The sequence below is a fragment of the Dipodomys merriami genome, unplaced genomic scaffold (assembly GCF_024711535.1).
Source record: "Dipodomys merriami isolate MVZ:Mamm:240054 unplaced genomic scaffold, mDipMer1.0.p SCAF_4, whole genome shotgun sequence".
Classification (NCBI taxonomy): domain Eukaryota; kingdom Metazoa; phylum Chordata; class Mammalia; order Rodentia; family Heteromyidae; genus Dipodomys; species Dipodomys merriami.
Genome location: NW_027205603.1, coordinates 5,100,937 through 5,120,712, shown reverse-complemented (window position 1 = coordinate 5,120,712; position 19,776 = coordinate 5,100,937). Strand labels below are relative to the sequence as shown.

The following is a 19,776-nucleotide window of genomic DNA, read 5'->3' as shown; positions in this document are numbered from 1 at the left end:
ATTTTAGTTGTCTACTCATTTTAATAGCCTATTCATAGGCCAGTTGATAAATAAGTCAACGCTAATATTCTATGATTTTATATCTGGTTATTACAGCCTTATCCTGCCTTTAATAGAGTAGCACCATAGCATTTATAGAATGTAAACAGTTTCTTGAAAATTGTAAGTTGAAGATAAAAGATAATAATGACACAAGATAGCCCAAGCTAGATCCAGGAGGAAGAGAGATCAGCCAAAGTGAGCTAGTTGCTCAGGGAAACTTCCTGGAAGAGGATGTGTATGAGAGGATGCTGAAGAGAGCTAATATTGTTTGCCTAATCTCATTGATCAAAGGTAGATTCTTGATAAGAGAATACAAACGGAATGATAGGAGTCACAGCCTAGAAATAGTAATGACAGATAATTCATTTGAAAGGCAGTGGTGGGTCACTAGGAAGAAGATAACAGGTAACTCTAAAAGCTCAAATCAGGATTTATGGTAATGTGAAACTCTGATTCATTTTTAGGGGGGAGTGCTCTGTACTTGATTGCATGATTTAAGAGGGAAGTATTCAAGACTGGGGAAAACAATTAGACCACTGAACTGGCGTGGGGTCATGGGACTTCTACAAAGGAAGAGAAGCAGAAATCAAGGATGAACATTAACTAGAAGAATGGTTACCGTGAAGAAGAACATGTGGAACGTCATTTGTTTATTTATACTGGAACAAGAACATGAACTTAAAACCCTTGTTCTCACTTGGCTTTTATACTCATAGTTACTGCTCTATCACTGAAAGGATTCCTTTATTTTTGTCTCTTTTTTTCTGGTTAATTTGAGCTAAAAGTTTCACAGGTGTGTTTTTTTTTTTTTTTTTTGTTGGTCGTGGGGCTTGAACTCAGGGCCTGGGCACTATCCCTGAGCCCTTTTGCTCAAGGCTTCCATTCTAACAATTTGAACCACAGCACCACTTCTGTTTTTCTGGTGGTTCATTGTAGATAAGAGTTTCACAGACGTTCCTGCTGGGCTGGCTTTGAAGCACAATCCTCAGATCTCAGCCTCCTGAGTAGCTAGTATTATGGGCATGAACCACTAGTACCCAGCTAAGTTTCAGTTTTGTCTGCCTGGGCTGACTTTGAACCATAATTCTCAGTTCTAAGCCACTTGAGTAGCTAGGATTGTAGGTGTACCTAGCATATGTGGACAGTTTAGAGAAAGATCTAGAAGGTGGCTAGGGTTAAGTTCTGCCTATGTTACAGCTGAAGGGACTACAAGCAGGAAGAGAGATTTTTCCTATAGACCATTAGCAATGGGGAAATGCATGGCTAAATCTATCTCAACTTCTTCATGGGTAAATGAGGAAACCCACAGCCCTAAGGGGCATAAAGCTAATGGCATGTTTCCTTTCTTTGGCTTTCTTTTCTTCTAGTGGATTATGAAGTCAATTAGAAACCAAATCCTCCAAATCTACTTTTGGCCCCGCCTCCTCCATACATCATTCATCAGGTATTTACTGAGTTCTTTTTTTCTGGGAGAGGACCATGTTCCCCTCTATGCCTCAGAGCTTCCACGTCTGGCTGTTCTTCTCCTGTGTACAGTTTTTTTTTGAGGGAAAGTGAAGACATACACTGGATAGAGAACAAAAGAAATGTCTGTAGAGACTTTTCTAAGTCATTCCACACTGCCGTGGCTCTGTAATTCCTTTATTTACAAAGAGTATTTACCGCATCAAGGGCTGGTTGATCAATTCAACTCTAATATTGTATGATTTTCTATTCTATAACCAGGATTAGCCTGCCTGTAAGAAGTAACATCAGTACATTTATGTTGTAAATAAATGTGTTCAAGTATCAGCTTGTGTCCAGGGCTACCTTAAAGTATCAAAGAACACAGTCTCATTCACTGAATCCTTTGACAAAAAAACAAACAAAAAAAACCCTTGGAGACTTTAATCAACTATTGCATCCACAGAAGCTGAATAGCCCCTCTTTCCCCCGGATGGGAATGTAGGGAAGAGGAAAAAAGAGGCCTAGCCTTCCCATAATCCACATGGTCAGATGGCATATAAGAGCAGCAATGTTTCTGGTCTCTCCTTTACCATATTGGCCTCAACCTCCATTGCTACCTCTTCCAGTGCTCTACAGACCCTGGGTCTTGGAAAACTAAGCCCAGAGCTTTCTATTCTCATTAACTTTCATACAAATGGCTGAGTGTTGCTAAGTCCGTCTCTGCACTGCAATCATTCCCATTAAATCCTACTTTGCACAGAACCTGACCACTGCTTCCCTGCTGGCTCCTGTCCTGCTCTGTCCCATGCATTCCAAGACCATCCCTGCTAGATGGGCAGGTACCGAGCCTTCTTCACTGTTGCCATGGTTACTCTTTTACAACTGTTGAAGACGCCACTCCCTCTAGCTACTGCTGCTCATGCAGCTACTTCACCATGACTGCCAACAGCTGATACTGCCACCGTTCACACCCAGACTTCCACCATAGATTCTCATCTGCCAATCCCCCCACCCCCTCTAGCACCTCCTCTGTAGAGAGGCTCGCGGAGAGACACTGCTAACAGTGAAGCCATGATTGCTGCTGTGGGCTCTGCCTGCAGTGTTAACAGCCATCCCTGAAGCTTCTCACCGAGGCTGCCCATTCCTTCCAAAGATCACACCTGTTTCTCTTTTTTTTTTAATCCCCCCACTAGGAAACATTTTTTGAGTTTTTGGTGATCTAGTTCTATGCTTCAGTGGACATAACTGAGCCTCCAGGGGGTTAACTTAAATGTGGCAAATGGCACAATGTGACAGGATTTGACAGGCTCTGGGAAGCTGCCTTGGCTACAACATTCAAATCTTCTAGCTCTTCTTTGACTTAGGAGGGTACTTTTGTTCCCAGAAGCACAGTGGATGTGGAGGCTCAGCAAAGCACATGCCCCCTAGACTTTTAGGGCTAGATGAAAGAATGCAAGGAATCCAACTCTACATCCTTCTTCAATCTGCCAGGAAGCAAGAGCCTTATGTAAATGGGTCTTCCAGACTTCTTCAAAATAGACATGCAAAGTAGACACCCACCCACAGTGACTTTGGGCTATATTCTATGACACACACACACAGAGGAGGACAAGTCGGTTGAAAGGTTATTTCTGAGCTCTGTGCTGAGAAACACATGTCCGGACCAGAGCTGTGGGAAAGGGTGATCGTGCCATGCATGGAATGGCTTTGGATTGCTTTCACACACACCAAATAAATAAATAAAAATGATAAAAATTCAAGGGCTTGAGACCCAGATTCAAAGCAGTCTTTCCTCTTGGGTGTTGTTTTCTTGCCTTCCAAGCAGCCTGGTTGTATAACTGTCTAAACATATCCAGGCCTGAAAGGGAAAGGCTCTCGAAACCACTTCAGCGCTCTTGTTTGTTTAGGTTCCATTGTCTCTACATCGTAGCATGTTGGCAGCCCCCTTCAGAGACTATCAGAAAGAAATCCAGCCTTGCCTTCAAAATAGAAAAAGGAAACGAGCTTTTACACGCCCGAATGTTTCTCCTTTCATTCCTGACACGAAGCCATGTGCCACACACCTGAGCTTCTTTGAAAGGATGCTTCAGGAAACCGCTTTCTCTGGGAGGCAAAGAGAGAGGTGCCTTTACCTGGCCTGGGTATGAACTCCTGCCAAATTTCAGAGGCTCACCTTCAATCCCATGGAGCATGGTTCCCTGTGGAAAGCCCTTCAGTCTTTGTGAAGCAAACAAATGCCCTTATTAAAAACAAAGTAAATGAACTTTTCAGAAGTACTAATTTTACCATTAAAAAAAATTCTATTAGAACAGAACGTTGGCTAAGGGAAAGTAGATGACAAGCACCATCACTCACCATCAACAAGCTAGATATGAAACATGGATTCAGCTCTATGAGCTTTGTTGATGTGCTTTTAAAGAGAGCCTTTTCCCCACACCACGACTAGATACATCATGCTAAAAAATCATAGCAAAGTTTTGGGGTTTTTGTTTTTGTTTTGTCGGTCGTGGGGCTTGAACTCTGGGCTTGGGCGCTATCCCTGCGCTTTTCAGCTCAAGGCGAGCGCTCTACTGCTTGAGCTACAGCACCGCTTCCGGTTTCCTAGTGGTTAATTGGAGATAAGAGTCTCACGGACTTTTCTGCCCAGGCTGCCTTTGAACCATGATCCTCAGATCTCAGCCTCCTCAGTAGCTAGGATTATAGGCATGAGCCACTGGTGCCCAGTCATAGCAAAGTTTTAAACAGTCTTTTAGGGGGCTGGGAAGTTGGCTCAGTGGTAGAGTGCTTGCCTTGCATGCCTGAGGCCCTGGGTTTGATTCCTCAGCATGAAATAAGCAAAAAGAAAAAAAAGCCAGAAGTGGAGCTGTGGCTCAAGTGGTAGAGCGCTAGCCTTGAGCTGAGGAGCTGAGGGACAGTGCCCAGGCCCAGAGTTCAGGCTCCACGAGTGGACCCAAAAAAATACAAAATAAAAATAAAAAGCAGTCTTTTTTTTTTCCCCCACACTGTAGTTGTGATCCATGCTTACAGTCTCTCTTAGCCCTTAGGATTAATTACTATTATGTTTAATGTTAATACAATTTGGTTTCTTAGGTTCAGGCTGAGTTCTGAGTGAGAGGAATCACATTCTGTTAAAATGGAGGTAGAAATATTTGTTGTGTCAGCTCAAAGTGTCAGCTGACTTTATGATTTTCAGCCCTGGGATTTCCTTTTCTATTCATGGGATGGGGGAGGGGCAGCCCATAGCTTTGCTTTTATGGATACTAAAGTAAAGATACAGCAAAAGGAGTTCTCTCCAGGTTTTTGTATGAGAGACACCCATCAATATCTATTGTTAATTTCATTATTTTGACACAGGAAGAAATCAAGGCTAGCACTCATTTTCCTCTGTGCCTCAGGTTGAAACTAACCAAGGAACTCTAAAATGCAGCATTGATTTGAAAATCTCCTCCAAGCACTGAAAATAATACATAGTAAGGTGCATTTGCTGTATGAAAAGTCACAATCTATACCAAATTCTACTAGGTAAGTCCATTCCTGTTAATTAAAGAGACCGTTAAGGGGATGTAAGTGTGACCCATTTCAGCTTATAAAATTAAATAACTCAGCTGGTGTTAGTGGCTCACGCCTATAATCCTAACTACTCAGGAGACTGAGATCTGAGGTTGATAGTTCAAAGCCAGCCTAAGCAGGAAATTCTGTGAGACTCTTACCTCCAGTTAAACACCAGAAAGCCAGAAGTAGAGGTGCAGCTTAAATGGTAGAGCACTAGACTTGAGCAAAGGAAGCTCCGGGACAGCACACAGGCCCTGAGTTCAAGACCTAGGATTGACAAAAAATAAATTAATAAAAAAAATCAGAAAAGCAAACTAAAAGCAAAAGAGACTAGGATCGTGGCTCAAGTGGTACAGTACTTGCCTACCAAGTGCAAAGCCCTAAGAGTTGAATTCTTAGTAAAACACACACACATATACATATCCCTCCCTGGCATGGTATCTTTGCTGTCTTGCTCCAGCGTAGGTCAGGAATGCTAAAGGAAGAATGACTTCTGTGTGAATGAGGAAGACCAAGTCATTCTTCTTCTGTGTTCCCAAAAGTCCTCTGAGCAATGATCTGGGAACACAGCAGCTGCTGTTTTCTCCTTCTTGAAAATATGCTAAAGAAAAGAAAGCAAAACCATGTTACTCTATCCTTTATATATTTTCATAAAACACAGGAGAAGAGGTTAAAAGAACCCATTTCTAGCTAAAGTTTTCATGATAATGGAAAAAAAAGAGATTATTTTCTCCACTGTATGAATCTCTTTCAGAAAGACTCTTTTGCAGAAAGGAAGTCTCCCAGGGCTAGATTCCAATTAACTTCTGGACCAATTGCTGATAACTTTAGGCAATCACTGTTCTTTAGTAAATGGGGCAGAAAATCTAAAAGATCATAAAAGACAAGACAACTGATCAACCAAGACACAGAAAGATGTCTAATTCCATTCTTCCTCTCAATCGGCATAACTGTAGAGAATTGTGGAAACAATACAGTAAGTCCCACACTTGATACTCTATAGCATAGAGCTGCTCTGTGTGTGTGTGTGTGTGTGTGTGTGTATGTGTGTGTGTGTGTATGTCTGGGATCTCAGCTTTCATCTAGAGGGTTGGGAAGCACTTCAATAATCACACAGGCCATCACTGAGTTCAGTGAGTTTTCCAGCTACCATAGGGAGGAAAGAGTTTCAAATCTGAACTTTGAACACCTCAATTTGGAGTTTCTGTTCTGGATTTTTGTACTTGGGAATCCTGTGATCTTGGATTTGTTTTTGTACCCATGAGCAGCTTACTAAATACAATATTCAGTGCTACATAATTGTAACCATGGGTTTTCCAGCTGTTTTCAATTTTCACTGATTAAGACTCTACTTGACTGATCTTGGCTGGTCTTGCTTGTTGGTGATTGGTTGGCTTGCTTATGAGGCTCTGGTTGGCTGATCTTAGCTGGTCTTGCCCGTTGATAACTGGTTGGCTTGCTCATGAGGCTAGGGTTGGCTGATCTTAGCTGGTGTTGCTCATTTGTGATTTGTTGGCATGCATATGAGTCTATATGAGTTGTTTCTTCCCTTCTTCCTGGATTAAGAGGAGTAACCTGGGGGTAACTTTTCTTGACATTCTCAAGCTTTTGTATATACCACATCCATGAGTCACATGTCATATTCAAAGAAAGCGAGAGAGGTTGACAAAGCCACATACGGAAGAGCATCAATAACAATGATGTGACAAATGGTACCCAGTGATACATTGAGTCCTATATTTCACCCTCTCAATCTTGGGTTATTATCTGTTAAAGGAGGAATAGTGATATTCCTTTAAACATTAAGTAAGATGCCACTTAAAAGGACCTATCTTAGCCAGAAGTTAGAGGCTCTTGCCTATAATCCTAACCACTCAAAAAGCAGAGATTGGAAAGAGTATGGTAAGAGGCCAGCCCAGGCAAAAAAGTTCATGAGACACCACCTGCATCTTAACAGCAAAAGCTGGATATGATAGTGCACACCTCTCATCCTAACTATGGAAGGAAGCATGAATAGAATATCCAGGCCATCCCAGGCAAAAAGCAAGACTTTATTTCACAAATATCTAGAAGAAAAAAAAACCCAGACTTTGCAATATCTAGTATATGTCTGAGTCAAGCAGAAAAGGACAGATAAGGTGATGTTAGGGAAATGAACCCTAAGATATGTATTCAAATGTTATTTTTCTTTCATACGATTGTTTCTAACACATTTATAAGATTATTTCTTTGTTGCTTTGTATGTCCCTCCCCCACGGTATAACCCCTGCTTTCACTGTATTTGATGTTGGTATAATTTGTGGAGGGGAAGGGAAAAAACAAATCATTTAAATAGGGATACAGGTGGACCCATTGAACAATGAGATGTACAAGTTGTTATGTCGAAAACGAACTTTACAACTTTGGTGTGGGGGAGGAGGATTGGGTGGGAGGGGGCAGGGGGAGGATGGGAAGGGGAAAAAAAGGAGGAGGCTACAATGCTTGATAAGAAATGTACTCATTATCTTGCCCATGTAATTGTAACCCCTCTGTACAGTATGTTCACAATAAAAAAAAATATTAAAAAACCAGACTGGAGATGTGGCTCAAGCAATAAAGCACCAGCCTAGTAAGCACAAAGCCTTGAGGTCAAAACCCAAAACACCTTTCCCTTTAAAAATAAAAGTATCTAGCTCAGCCAGATACTTGGGAGACTGAGGCAGGATTGTGAGTTTGCGGGTATCTTAGACAAAATTAGAACAACTTTATCTTAAAAATACAATAAATAACTAGAAACACAAGGCTGGGAATGCGGCTCAGATGGTAGATCATGTACCCTGGTTTCAATTCTAAGTGTGAATGCTCAATAAATGTTACTTTAAGTCTGTTTACCCTCCAACCTAGTAAGGAGGAAATTAATGCCTGCCACACTGAGAGGAATTGTTGTAAGGGTTTTGAAAACGGTAGCATATGAAAGCACTTTGAAAGAATTTCAATTGCTATGTAATTTTTGTATTGCAATAACTTATAGGTTATTTACCCTTACATAGACAAATACTATTCAAGCACTTGGATTAAAAAATGATCATTTTCAGCCAGGCACTGGTGGCTCACGCTTGTAATCCTAGGTACTCAGGAGGCTGAGATCTGAAGATCATGGTTCAAAGCCAGCCTGAGCAGGAAAGTCCATGAGACTCTTCAATAAATTACCAAAAAAAATTGCTATAAGTTGGAGCTGTGGATCAAGTGGTAGAGCTCAGGCCTTGAGCAAAAGGAGCTCAGGGACAGTACCCAGGCCCAGAGTTTAAGCCCCAGGACCAGAAAGGAAAATAGAGGATTATTTTTCACTGAGCACTTTTGCATGGAGTAAGTGAAGATGCTCTCTGATAGGTTCTGCACTTACATTCTAAATCGAAGTGCATGTATATGGCTTAGGATAAGGGTCAAGGACAGAGAGGGGAAAAGGAGAAAGGAAACCTGCACCCTTGGTTCTGTACCTTCACAGCTTCACCAAGCTACCAGGAGCTGATCCAGAAGAACTCCTTTGCTATCCTTTATCACCCTGAAGCTCAGCTCTTAATGAGAATGTTTCCAAATGAGAAGCAAAGACTGATGGGAGGTCATAGAGGATCAACCCTGGATGGTTGTCAGGTCAGAAGCCTCTTACCTTAATAAATCGAGAACTGTTTATGAGGCAGAGCAATAGAATCCTCAGCTAATGAAGCTTAATTGTGCAGCTGCCTGTGGTCCCCAGAGACTTGAAGGGACGGAAAGAAATTAACCTCAAAGAGGGCAGTGGTAGGAGGGAGAAAGGGCGCAAGTCAGTGCAAGCGATGGAAAGCCTGACCTCTGACCAGGATGCATCTGATGGCCTTCCTGGCATTTGCCAGGACCCCTGGTCTGCAGATGTGTGTGAGGAAGTTATCCTCCTTAAACATCCAAATGGAAAAGGAGTGAGGCTCAAAGGGCCAAGGGCATTTGCCGAGGAGATTACTTGGTGCAAAGAGTCAGAAATCCCCCTCCTCTCAGTGGAAATGCCTTTAGCAAGATCTCGGCTGAGCCTCCTCGCCCTGCAGCACACATTGATATTTAGCTGCTTTCCCCAAGTTGCACAGCCAATGACTTTTTCTCCTAAGCCAGACTCAAGCTCAGATTATAAACGCTGTCCTTATAGAAGTTAAAGGATCCCTTGGAACACGAGGATGAACCACCAGGATGCCTATTGGTCTGGTGATGATGGATCACTGGGCTTGTATACCTACTGCCCAGATTAAATGAGTTCCTAACTGCTCCTGTTACTACCACCTATTCTGATGCTTCTTCTTCTTAAAAAAATTAGATACTAAGGGCTAGGGTCAATCCTGTAGTCCCAGCTACTGAGGAGATAGAGATTGGGAGTACAGAGGTTTGAAGGCATCATTGGGCAAACAAATAAATAGCAAGATTATCTCTTCTAATAAGCTGGGAATTGTGGTGTATGCCTATAATGGGAGGAATAGGAAAAAGGATTATATGGAGACTGAGTCTCCCCAAAAAGTCACTAAGACCCAAAGAGCAAGGGGTATGTGATACAAGAGGCAGAGAACCTGCCTAGCAAGTTCAAACTCTAGAACTACCCAAAAAATCAGTTACTTTATATATACACATTAAAGATGCCCATTGATATTCAAAGGACTTAGGAATAATAAGTGATAAACTAGCTGGTGTGTTCCATTTTTATAAATAACTGTTTCTCTGTAATAAAGCCAAGACTTTTTGTTCCATAAGTGCCCTGGCATGAAGTAGATTGTCAGTGAATATTGGTTTCATGAATAAATAAGTGGATGACGTACAGAATGTTAATGCAATGGCCTAAAACAATACAGTTTCACAGGCTTATTTTGTAGCTCCTGACTAATAAAGAACTCTGTATGTCCTAGGTTGGTAGAGGGGAATTTCAAACAATGGGAACAAGGTTAAATGGAAAGGGTGTAGTAGAAGGAATTGCATTGAGTAAAGGTAGGTCCCTTGTGTAGGCAAGTCATTTTGCTAGTTTCTGCAGAGGAACCCAATGAATAGGGGGCAGGATGAAGAGCTGGGATGAACTAACACACAAAAATCACTCTATACAGTGAGTGCTTGGCACAAAGTCAATGTTCAGCCCCCATCATCTCCATCTTCATCATCAACATCAGCATCAAGGACTAAGCACAGGTTCTGGGTCCTATATGTTCTTCAGGAGTTGGTGCAGTTAGGGACCTCTCAGAGTACCACCAATATATGCTGGGTGAACAACCCAGTCTCCAGGGGCTGAGAGACTGGGGTATAAACAACCAGACAAGCTACCCACTTCTCAAGTGGATATATGGATATATAGGGTTTTTTTTTTTCAAAATTCCTTCCTAAAGTCCCATCCTGTGGCTCTGGAAGACTGTTTTGCTTCCAGAATCTAGGCTTGGAATTTGTCAGATGCCAATCAGCCTCCAACAGGCTGTCAGTGTGACTTTGTTTTAAATGGGACACCATTTTTCTCATTCTACTCCTTTACAGGAAGCCTGTTGGAGGTGTAGGGTCAGAGAGTGTCAGGAGGCAGGGATGACCTGCTGAACCAAAGACAACACAGGCCTTGAGTAGTGGCATGATGACAGACTGAGTCAGAGTGTCTTAGGATGAGGGAGGGACAATGAACAGGACAGGTGTCTCAGAACAGAGTTATGAAGAATAAAAAAAACAAGGACACAGATAGTGTATGTAGCTTGCTCTGGCCCTTGATGAATCAGATGTCATGGAAGCCCAATGTTGCGAGTGGAATGAATGAGCTTCCACCAAGGAAGAGACAACCAGCTCTGTGGTCCAGAGCCAGGAAATGGGGGAATGGAGGGATAGAATCTCTTGTCTTGTATTAGCAGGAATGAATTACTACCTTGACAACCTCCCTCCCCCCACCCACCCGCACCAAAAACAAAACAAACTTTGAGCTGGTGGCTCACGCCTGTAATCCCAGCTACCAAGGAGGCTAAGATCTGAGGATCACAAGTGCAAAGATAGCCCAGGGAAGAAAGTCCATAAGCCCCTGATTCCAATAAGTCATAGAAAAAGCCAGAAGTGGAGCTGTGGCTCAAGTAGTAGAGTGCTTCCCTTGAGCAAAAGAAGCTCAGGGAAGTGCCTAGGCCTTGGGTTCAAATACCAGCCAGCACACATACAAATAAAATCTGTTCTACTTCACTCTGCCCTGAACTCCTTTTTGCTATTCTTTTGCCATCAAAGTGACAAGTAATGTGAATGAAATAGCCAATCCTGAGTCATTCTCTCTCTCTCTCTCTCTCTCTCTCTCTCTTTCTCTCTCTCTCTCTCTCTCTCTCTCACACACACACACACACACACACACACACACACACACACTACATTCACAGACACACACACTTAGCCATTCACACTCTTACTCATACACTTATACCACACACTCACATATACTTGAACGACACACACAACACATTCATACCTACACACACATTTGCACATTCATATTCTTACATTTACACACTCATAGTGCACCTACTCCTATATCATACACATATTTAGTGCACACACACAAACTTATTACCAGTGCTGGGCCAAAGCAAGAGTCCATAAATCTGTTTCCACCCTATGTATGCATCTAAACATCTAGTCAAACCTCCAAAATGCCATTCACCTATCCAAATGTCATATCCACACTGGGCTAATAAACAAATGAGTATTTAGAAATATCTAAGTGGGGAGGAGGATTTCTTTTTTATCTTTTAAAAAATTTTTGCACAGACAGGAAAACTGATACTGGTGTCAACTGGTTCCATTCCTGTGGAAATTCCACTTCTTAAAAAGGATAGGGAGTTAGGGAGGGAGGTCTACATGGATGGATGGAAAGATGGAAGGGAGGAAGGGAGGGAAGGAAAGGAAGGAAGGAAGGAAGGAAGGGAGGGAAGGAAAGGAAGGAAGGAAGGAAGGAAGGAAGGAAGGAAGGAAGGAAGGAAGGAAGGAAGGAAGGAAGGAAGGAAGGAAGGTTGGCTACAGAAGTACCACCACTTCTAAACAGAACAAGCCAAAGACCTGTAGGCAGCCCCAGCCCAGCCCCAGCCAGGGAGCGCTGGACCTCCAGACACAGCAGCTCAGCCCTGCCCGCTTCCTGCTCTCCGTGAGCTGCCCAATGGCTCCGTTCAGACCCCTTTTCTTGGCTCAAACGCGGTACCTTAAGACAGGGATCATTTGTCAAGTGAGCCTAGTATACAGAGAGCTGTAGGCAGATTATGGAAAGAGAGAGGGAGGAGAGAGAGGGAGGAGAGAGCGAGCGCAGAGAAAAGAAAGCCGGGGAAGAGGGCGCGGGGAGCAGCCGACTCGGACTTGGCCAGGCAGCGCGCTTCAGAGGCGCTGGGGATTCAAGTTAGACCGGTGCTGGGGGTGCTGGTGAAGGGAGGGGGTGCGGCCCCGCGTCACCCGGAAGAGGGGAGCCCCTGGCGGCTCTCCACATGGCTCTTTTCATGTGGGATGCTTAAGGACAGGCTCACAGACAGAGTAACTTACAGAAGACAAACTGGCATGTGGATTCTGCCAACATGGAAGGGCTGCTGTCTCCGATGAGGACAAAGGTAAGGGGGTGACTCCCCGCTTTCTCTGGATGCTGGGGAGGGGTGTAGGGGAGGCTCCAGGGGAGCTTTTGTCTTATTTCAGAACTAGGCTGGCGAATGCAAGTGGATCGCCCAAAGAATAGGGTTGCCTGTGAAGCGGTGGGGTGCGAAGGGGAGAAGGGGGAGGGAGCCATCTGTCAGCCTGGGCACCAGTAATCTTAGCAAACGATTGCGCCCCTTGGTTGATTAGACAGCCATATTTTAGCAGGATTTCCAATCACCCCTTGCTTTGGAGCCAGGCTATCCTTGGAGCTGTTCGTTTGGGGGGAGAAGTAGCAGTTTCTGGGGTTTTCTGGTTGATTAGGAGGAAAGGTGACACGTTTAAGGCAAAGTGCATGCCCAGCGCCTACTTGAAATAGTCTCTCCTCCTCCTCCTCCTCCTCCTCATGTGTGCATGGAAGGATTGGGGTGGGGGTGGGGGCTGGCTGTGGAATGTAGGTTAATGCATTCTGGAAGCTGGTGTGTTCTCAAAAAAAAGAGAAAAGAAAAGAAAGTAGACGACTTGCAGGAAAGATCTCAGAGCCCACTCAAGTCTGACACTTTGAACTTGGACCTGGGACGTTTTCGAAATGGTCCGAGAGATTGTTCCCAGTCTCCTAAGGACTCTTGAGCACCTGCTTTCTTTGCTGGAGCTTGCTTTTTACTTGAGAAAGGAATGGTTTGGGAAGGGAGAAGGGGATTTCTATTGAAAGCTCAGAGGTGAAGGGGGCCCGTTGGCATCTGCTGAAACCACAGATAACTCTTCAGTGCATGGGTTAAAAGTTTTCAATCACCTCTGTGATCCGACTTTTCTTCCATCGAAAATTACAAAGCCATCCAGGGGGCAAATCGCTTGTCATAAACACACAGCCGCTGTTGAAAGTCTACAGGAGAAGGCTTTGATTCGCCTCAGCAATGTGGTGTTCTGCTAAGTGATTGGGACACAAATAGACCCTTTTGTCAGAGGATAGGTTGTCGGTTTAAAAAAAAAATTTCCCCTCTGCCACTTAATGAGCATGACTATGACATTTTGAGGGAGTGTCAGAACCAGGGTCTCCTGCATGAAAGCAACCCTAGTCCTTTGGGAGGATCCTGTGTCTCTGTCGTTTGATAGTGGTTCATTAGGAGGAAAGCCTCAAGTGACAGTTGATTACAAGGATTCTAATTCCAGCCCCTGGGCTAGCTGGCTGGGTTCCTTGGGGACCCCTGTTGTTCCTTGAGCTGGATGAAGTCAGGTTGCTTGCAAGTAACACACTTCCGTGCAAGGCTGTGAACGTAGCATGCTCTGATTATACATAGACCTTTCATCACAGCCAAAGAAAAGCCAAATGGAGCTGCCTATTTCTCTTTATCGACAGGCTATAGTTTGAATGCTTTAGGGAATGGCTTTATAATCAGTTCCTTCGGCTATTTGAAATGACTGCCTCAGATAAACTGTTCTGGAATGGTCCACTGACTGGGGTGGAATAGAACTATGGATCTGAGTGCATAATCCTGTGCAAGTTATGCCCAACTCTCCCGGGAGACTTTGAGGGGAGTTCCCTATGCAAATGAGCCAGGACCCAGGCCATGGTAAATCACACTGCAAGTCAATTAAAATGGCATGTTATGGGAAGAGGAAGAAATGATGTTAGTGGATCAGACAGGTCATAGATTATATTTATCAGTTGGATTCCCAAATGAATGTTGAGATAGAGGAAGTTTGGGTCTTACTGAAGTTCAAGCATAACATCTCTACACAGCAAATTGAAATTTCACTCAGACCTTTTAGCATGTAGGTTTCAAGGTGTGTGTGTGTGTGTGTGTGTGTGTGTGTGTGTGTGTGTGTGTGTGTGTGTGTGTCTGTCTGTCTGTGTCTGTATCTGTGTCTGTGTGTCTGTATTAAATTGCTTCTGTGAATTCCTTTTGAATCTTGTTCTTCCTGACACTGAAAATTAATATTGATGTATTGAAAATTCAAATTATGTTTGAATTTGGTCACCTAGAGAATCCTCAGAACTTGGGGAAGAAGCCGGCTCTGTAGGGATGCAGGGGTAGAGTGTCTATGGTGAAACTCAGCTTTTGTATCTACATCACCATATCCTGTGTAGTTGAAATTACCCAGGGATTTTTTTTTGTAATTTGTGCCAAAGACATCTATCAATGACCATGTGTTGCTTCGGCTGCATTATGCTCTGTTTCTATTCTGGAATATTGTCCACCCCCACCCCCACTGGTGAGACTATAGCTTGAAGTTTCTGATTTTCTGTGTCATGATGGCCAGACAAAGAAGGCCTCCTCCAGCTAAATTTTGGCATGTTGTGGCTACTTAATAACTTACTGACAGTTGAAAGCAAGTGTTGAGGTAAATTGGACATCGTGCAGTAATTTCATTATGCCATGTAATAGACTTAACCAGTCTAAATCATGGGTGCTTAATGCATTTTTATCTTGGGATTTGCATAATTGGCACATAAATATGCATGAGATTAACTGGAAGTGGCAAAATAGGGTGGGCAAAGATGTTCATAAGCATCCAAATGAAGGCCATTTGGAGATCAGCACCTGAGTACCTCCCCCCTCAAGTGTGGGTGGCCACACTTGACATACCTGGAAGCAGACAGGGTAACAGCTGGTGTCCCCCTAATCATAGCAAGTGTATTGTCAGCCGTGCATGGCTTTAGCATGGCTGTGGCTTTGGGGGTTCACTTGGGCACCCCATTTATTCTTTTTATATATAATGCAATCTAGAAGTGTCTCTAGCTGATGGATGGACTTCTGGTCTCCTTGCAGCCTGGGACACAGTCCTAGGGATTCTAACCATCACGAATGTTTGCAGAGTGGCAAGGCAGACAGAAAGAAGGAACACTGAGAAGTCAATTGACTCATTCTCCTAAGAGGGAAAAGGGAAAACATTTTATAATTAATTACCTTTGTGGACCGTATCCTTTTTAAAAATTGCATTTTGAACCCTCCAACTTCTCTTTAATCCTCTGTGTGCTGCCTCCAGCAACTGAGACTGGTTTAAAAAATTCCCCTCACTTCTAGCTTCTGGGATTCCTGTTTGCCAATGCCCACTACAGAATTTCCTGTGGAAACCTGGGCAGAGCACATGACATCAGAACAGCTCTGACTTTTATAACTGCAAGAAGTGTATGTATTCTGAAGAAACTGTAACAATAAAAGGAGACAGAAGGAGCAAGGATGAAGAGGAGAGAATGGGATAGGAGAAGAGGAGAGGGAAAGAAAAGAGGAGGAAGAGAGGAAATGGGAAGGGAGAGGATGGATGAGGAAAAGGTAAAGGGGAGGAGGGAGAAACAGGAGAGGAAAGGGGATGGGAGAGGAGAGGATGGGAGGGGAAAAGTGAAGAGATAGTGAAAATGGGAGGAAAGAGGATAATAAAGAAGAGGAAAGGGGAAGAGAAGAGAGGAAGAAGAGGAAGGGAAGGGGAGTGGAGTGAAGAGAGAAGGGAGATGAAGATTCATCTTTTATTTCCAAACAAGATTACAGCTGTGTTTTACCAAATGTTTATGTAGCAGATAGGAGTAGATCAACACCAGTCACCCTAGAAAGGCTGGGAGTATGAACTTTTCAAAGTTTAGTAACTATTTTGTTGTACAATTGGAGTTTTGAAGAATACTCTCTAGTGTTGTTGCCATTAATATCTGCTCCCAGCTTATAATTACCTTGCTCCCTAGAGATGGTGCATTTTTATCTGTCTCAACCTGTCTATTCTGCCTTGGAGACATTGCATCATTTACTGTTTTACAGGAAAGAAAGAAAGAAAAAAGAAAGAAAGAAAGAGAAAGAAAGAAAGAGAGAAAGAAAGAAAGAAAGAAAGAAAGAAAGAAAGAAAGAGAAAGAAAGAAAGAAAGAAAGAAAGAAAGAAAGAAAGAGAAAGAAAGAAAGAAAGAAAGAAAGAAAGAAAGAAAGAAAGAAAGAAAGAAAGAAAGAAAGAAAGAAAGAAAGAAAGAAAGGGAGAGAAGAGAGGAGAGGAGAGAGAGAGAGGGAGGGAGGGATGAAAAGCGGGCTTCAAGTTTGTCAAGGAAGTCTTCTCAGAACACCATCCGTTTGATGATACAGATACTTGAAAGGAATCCAAAGCTGAGCTTATAAAGACTGGCATTTGAAGGACTGGAGATGGGGCTCCATGGTAGAGTGCTTGCCTTGCATGAGCAAAGCCCTGGGTTTGATCCCCAGCACTGCCACACATGACAAAGAGCATTTAGGATGAGCACAAGGATCTCATTCTGAGCATTCAGCTCTTAGGAACCCAGGGAGAATGGCCACACACAGCTGGAGTTCCTCAAAAATTGTCCTTCTTCCTTGAGCTGGATATAGTGTATATATAATCTGCTTTGTTAAATGGCAACTCCTTTGAACAACTGCTTAAATACAATAAAAAGAACTGTCCTTAGAGCCCACACTGCGATCTTGGAAGCATATTAAAATATAGACGTAAGTTGTTAACATTCTAAAATTACAGGCAATATAGCCAGCACAAGAGAGTTTTTTTAAAGGACAGACAAAGGGTTTGTGGCTCTTTAGACCAATTAGGACACAGTAGATGGAACCCTTAAAGTCACTTAGGATTGTGTTAAATCTGCTTGACACTTTGCCAGAGCTCCACTGACAATGCTGGCTGAAACAACCTATTGTGTCCTAGCTACTTGATATATGGATTCAGATAAAGTACTGGAGTCTTTCCTTCAAAGAACTCACTAAGGACTAAAGAATAGTTTATCCTGCATAGAGCAAAACTAAGGAGGGCGTGACAGTTACTTTCAAACAGACTAAAATAACCATACACAAAATTATGCACCAACTAATGACAGCCTGTACTTTATCTTAATGGAGTCTTGAATAGAAAGAGGTTTGCCAGAGCTCAAGAATGACAGGTTTGGATTACATTCAAGGAAATGTTTCCCGATGTTGAAATGTTTTCCTAGAAAGGTTGAGACAGTCCCTAATCTAGAGGCCTCAGAGACAGGTAAGACAAACCTACCTATAAAGGGGTAAGTCTGTCTGACACATCAGGATGAGCTGATGCAGACATCTCGTTTTTATGAGGTGGTGTTAAGTTTTGCCATCAAGCCAATAAAACCAGAAATAGGTCTGGGTATGAAGCAAGCACACATCAGATGCCCTTACCAAAAGTATTTCTTGAGCTGCTGAAATCAGTTGGGTGCAAGCAGGAAAACAAAGCTCACTCTTTTTCAGAATGATCCTTTTTCAAGTATCTGAATTATGGAAAAGAAGTTGGAGCTATTGGGATTATTTATCTGGTTACATTTTCCTATGCTAGTCAGATTTTCTGTGACTGTAACAAACACCCAATAGTCAACTTGTAAAGTGAAAAAGGTTTAATTTGGTTCAGACTTTTATAGGTTCTAGTCCACGATAAGTTGCTCCTGTTACTTTTTTTTTTCTTGCTGGTCCTGGGACTTGAACTCAGGGCACACTGTCCCTGAGCTTGTTTTGCTCAAGGCAAGCACTCGACTACTTGAGCCACAGCACCACTTCTGGCTTTTTTGAATAGTTTATTGGAGATAAGAGTCTCACAGAGTTGGGCTGGCTTTGAACCGTGATCCTCAGATCTCAGCCTCCTGATCAGGGTGAAAAATAAAAATTTAAAAATGTAGCCGAGGAAGAGATCAGGGCCCTACAGTTCCTTTGATTGCCCACCCCCATTGACCTAAAACCTTCCATGAGGCCCTACCTCTTAAAGGCTCTACTCCCTCCAAAAAGTACTATGCCAGGGACCAAGTCTTTAAACGTGTGAACCTCTGGGGAACATCCAGATGCAAATATGAGCAGTTAGAAAAGAGGAGATGGGAAGGGCAGCTTACCCTATTCCAATCAGACTACTTGACTTGAGACTCCCAATCTATTGCTTCCTAGGGTATAACTTTTCTGAGCCTCAGTTTCCCCACAGATGGCATACACATGCTAACACCTACATCACAGGGACCCTGAGAAGGCTCACTTATGCTTGCTAGGAATTGGCATACCATAATAACTGCTAACTATTGCTAGTATGAGTTATGAAAAGACGGTACAGAAATGACAATTTCCCGACAAGTGTGCTCGAATGAGTGGAGACAGGCACAAAAAGCAGGCTGCCGATCTTCTCGTGAGACTGTAACTAGGATGCAGCAGGGAGGCTCCACCCTCCAGCAAGCTCTCTGACAGGTAGAATCTTTACCTGTCCCTGGTCAAGGAGCAGCTCCAGAGGTGCCTTTGTAGCATACACCACCTCTTGTACAAGGCCTTTCATGACAAATGATTCTGATGGGTGGATTGTTTAGAAGAAGAGATTGCAGAATATGCATTAGCCAAGAGGGACCCACTCAGTAAAAGAATGGCTTTTCCTTCTAGTAAGGTTTTGGATGTGCTTTCTCCCACTTACTTGCTCTACTATAATAAATACAGCCCAGAAGTTGTGTGCCAACTCTCCACCTCCCCATCCTTACGCCCCCCACCCCCGCCCCTGAGGTGATTGTTTATTATTTAACTGAAAGCTTCATGAGAAAGTCCCAGGGACTCACTCACCTGGATTTCCAGGGCCCTCATGACCTGAGCCTCATCCTCTTAGTCCCTCCAAGCATTAGAAGGCACTGTTCTCACTGGCTGAAGCATGGCCCTCCTCTTCCTGCATGCTCTTCACCTGTGGACTCTTAACTGGTCCTTTAGGTCAGATGCTACTTTCTCTAAGTGCGTGCCCAGGGCCTGCTTATTCCAAGCCTTCTGCACATTGTAAGTAAACCAATGCTCACTTACTGCCCTCTGCGATGGATTGCGAGCCTCCTGATGGCAGATTTCACTCTCTTTCCCCCTGTATGTCCAGTAACACAGGGTAGTGAAGCAGAATTGTAAGCCCTCGGTGCATACAGCTCCTGAAAGCCTTGCAAGAACTCATGGAGGGTTTAGTGACTACTGGACCTTGAGCAGATGTCATGATTCCAGAGAGACTGGTAAGAACAATCTAGAACTTTCTCTGCAAGGCACAGAGTGAGATTGCATGGCAAAAATTCCATAGTAAATCATTCTTGCTTTCCTTTAAATAACCTATTCTTTTGGGGTTAGCAAGAAACTAGTGTTATTGAATATTTTAGCAGCTGACCAGGGTTGAGAGACTTAAAGGAAGACAAATCAT

The 19,776-nt window shown here is 43.3% G+C and overlaps 1 protein-coding gene across 4 annotated transcripts in view; it reads left to right on the top strand.

Annotated features, from left to right (window-relative positions):
• Frmd4a (FERM domain containing 4A) overlaps nt 1-19,776 on the top strand; it is a 526,608-nt gene that overhangs the window by 107,249 nt on the left and 399,583 nt on the right. The window contains exon 1 of one of the 4 annotated variants that reach the window (XM_069990393.1): nt 12,091-12,623. The exons of the other annotated variants lie outside the window; for them this stretch is intronic. Within the exon in view, the coding sequence (XP_069846494.1) occupies nt 12,591-12,623 (33 nt within the window). The 5' untranslated portion in view covers nt 12,091-12,590. Of the gene's footprint in view, nt 1-12,090; nt 12,624-19,776 lie in introns of those variants that run through there. 4 annotated transcript variants of the gene reach the window in all.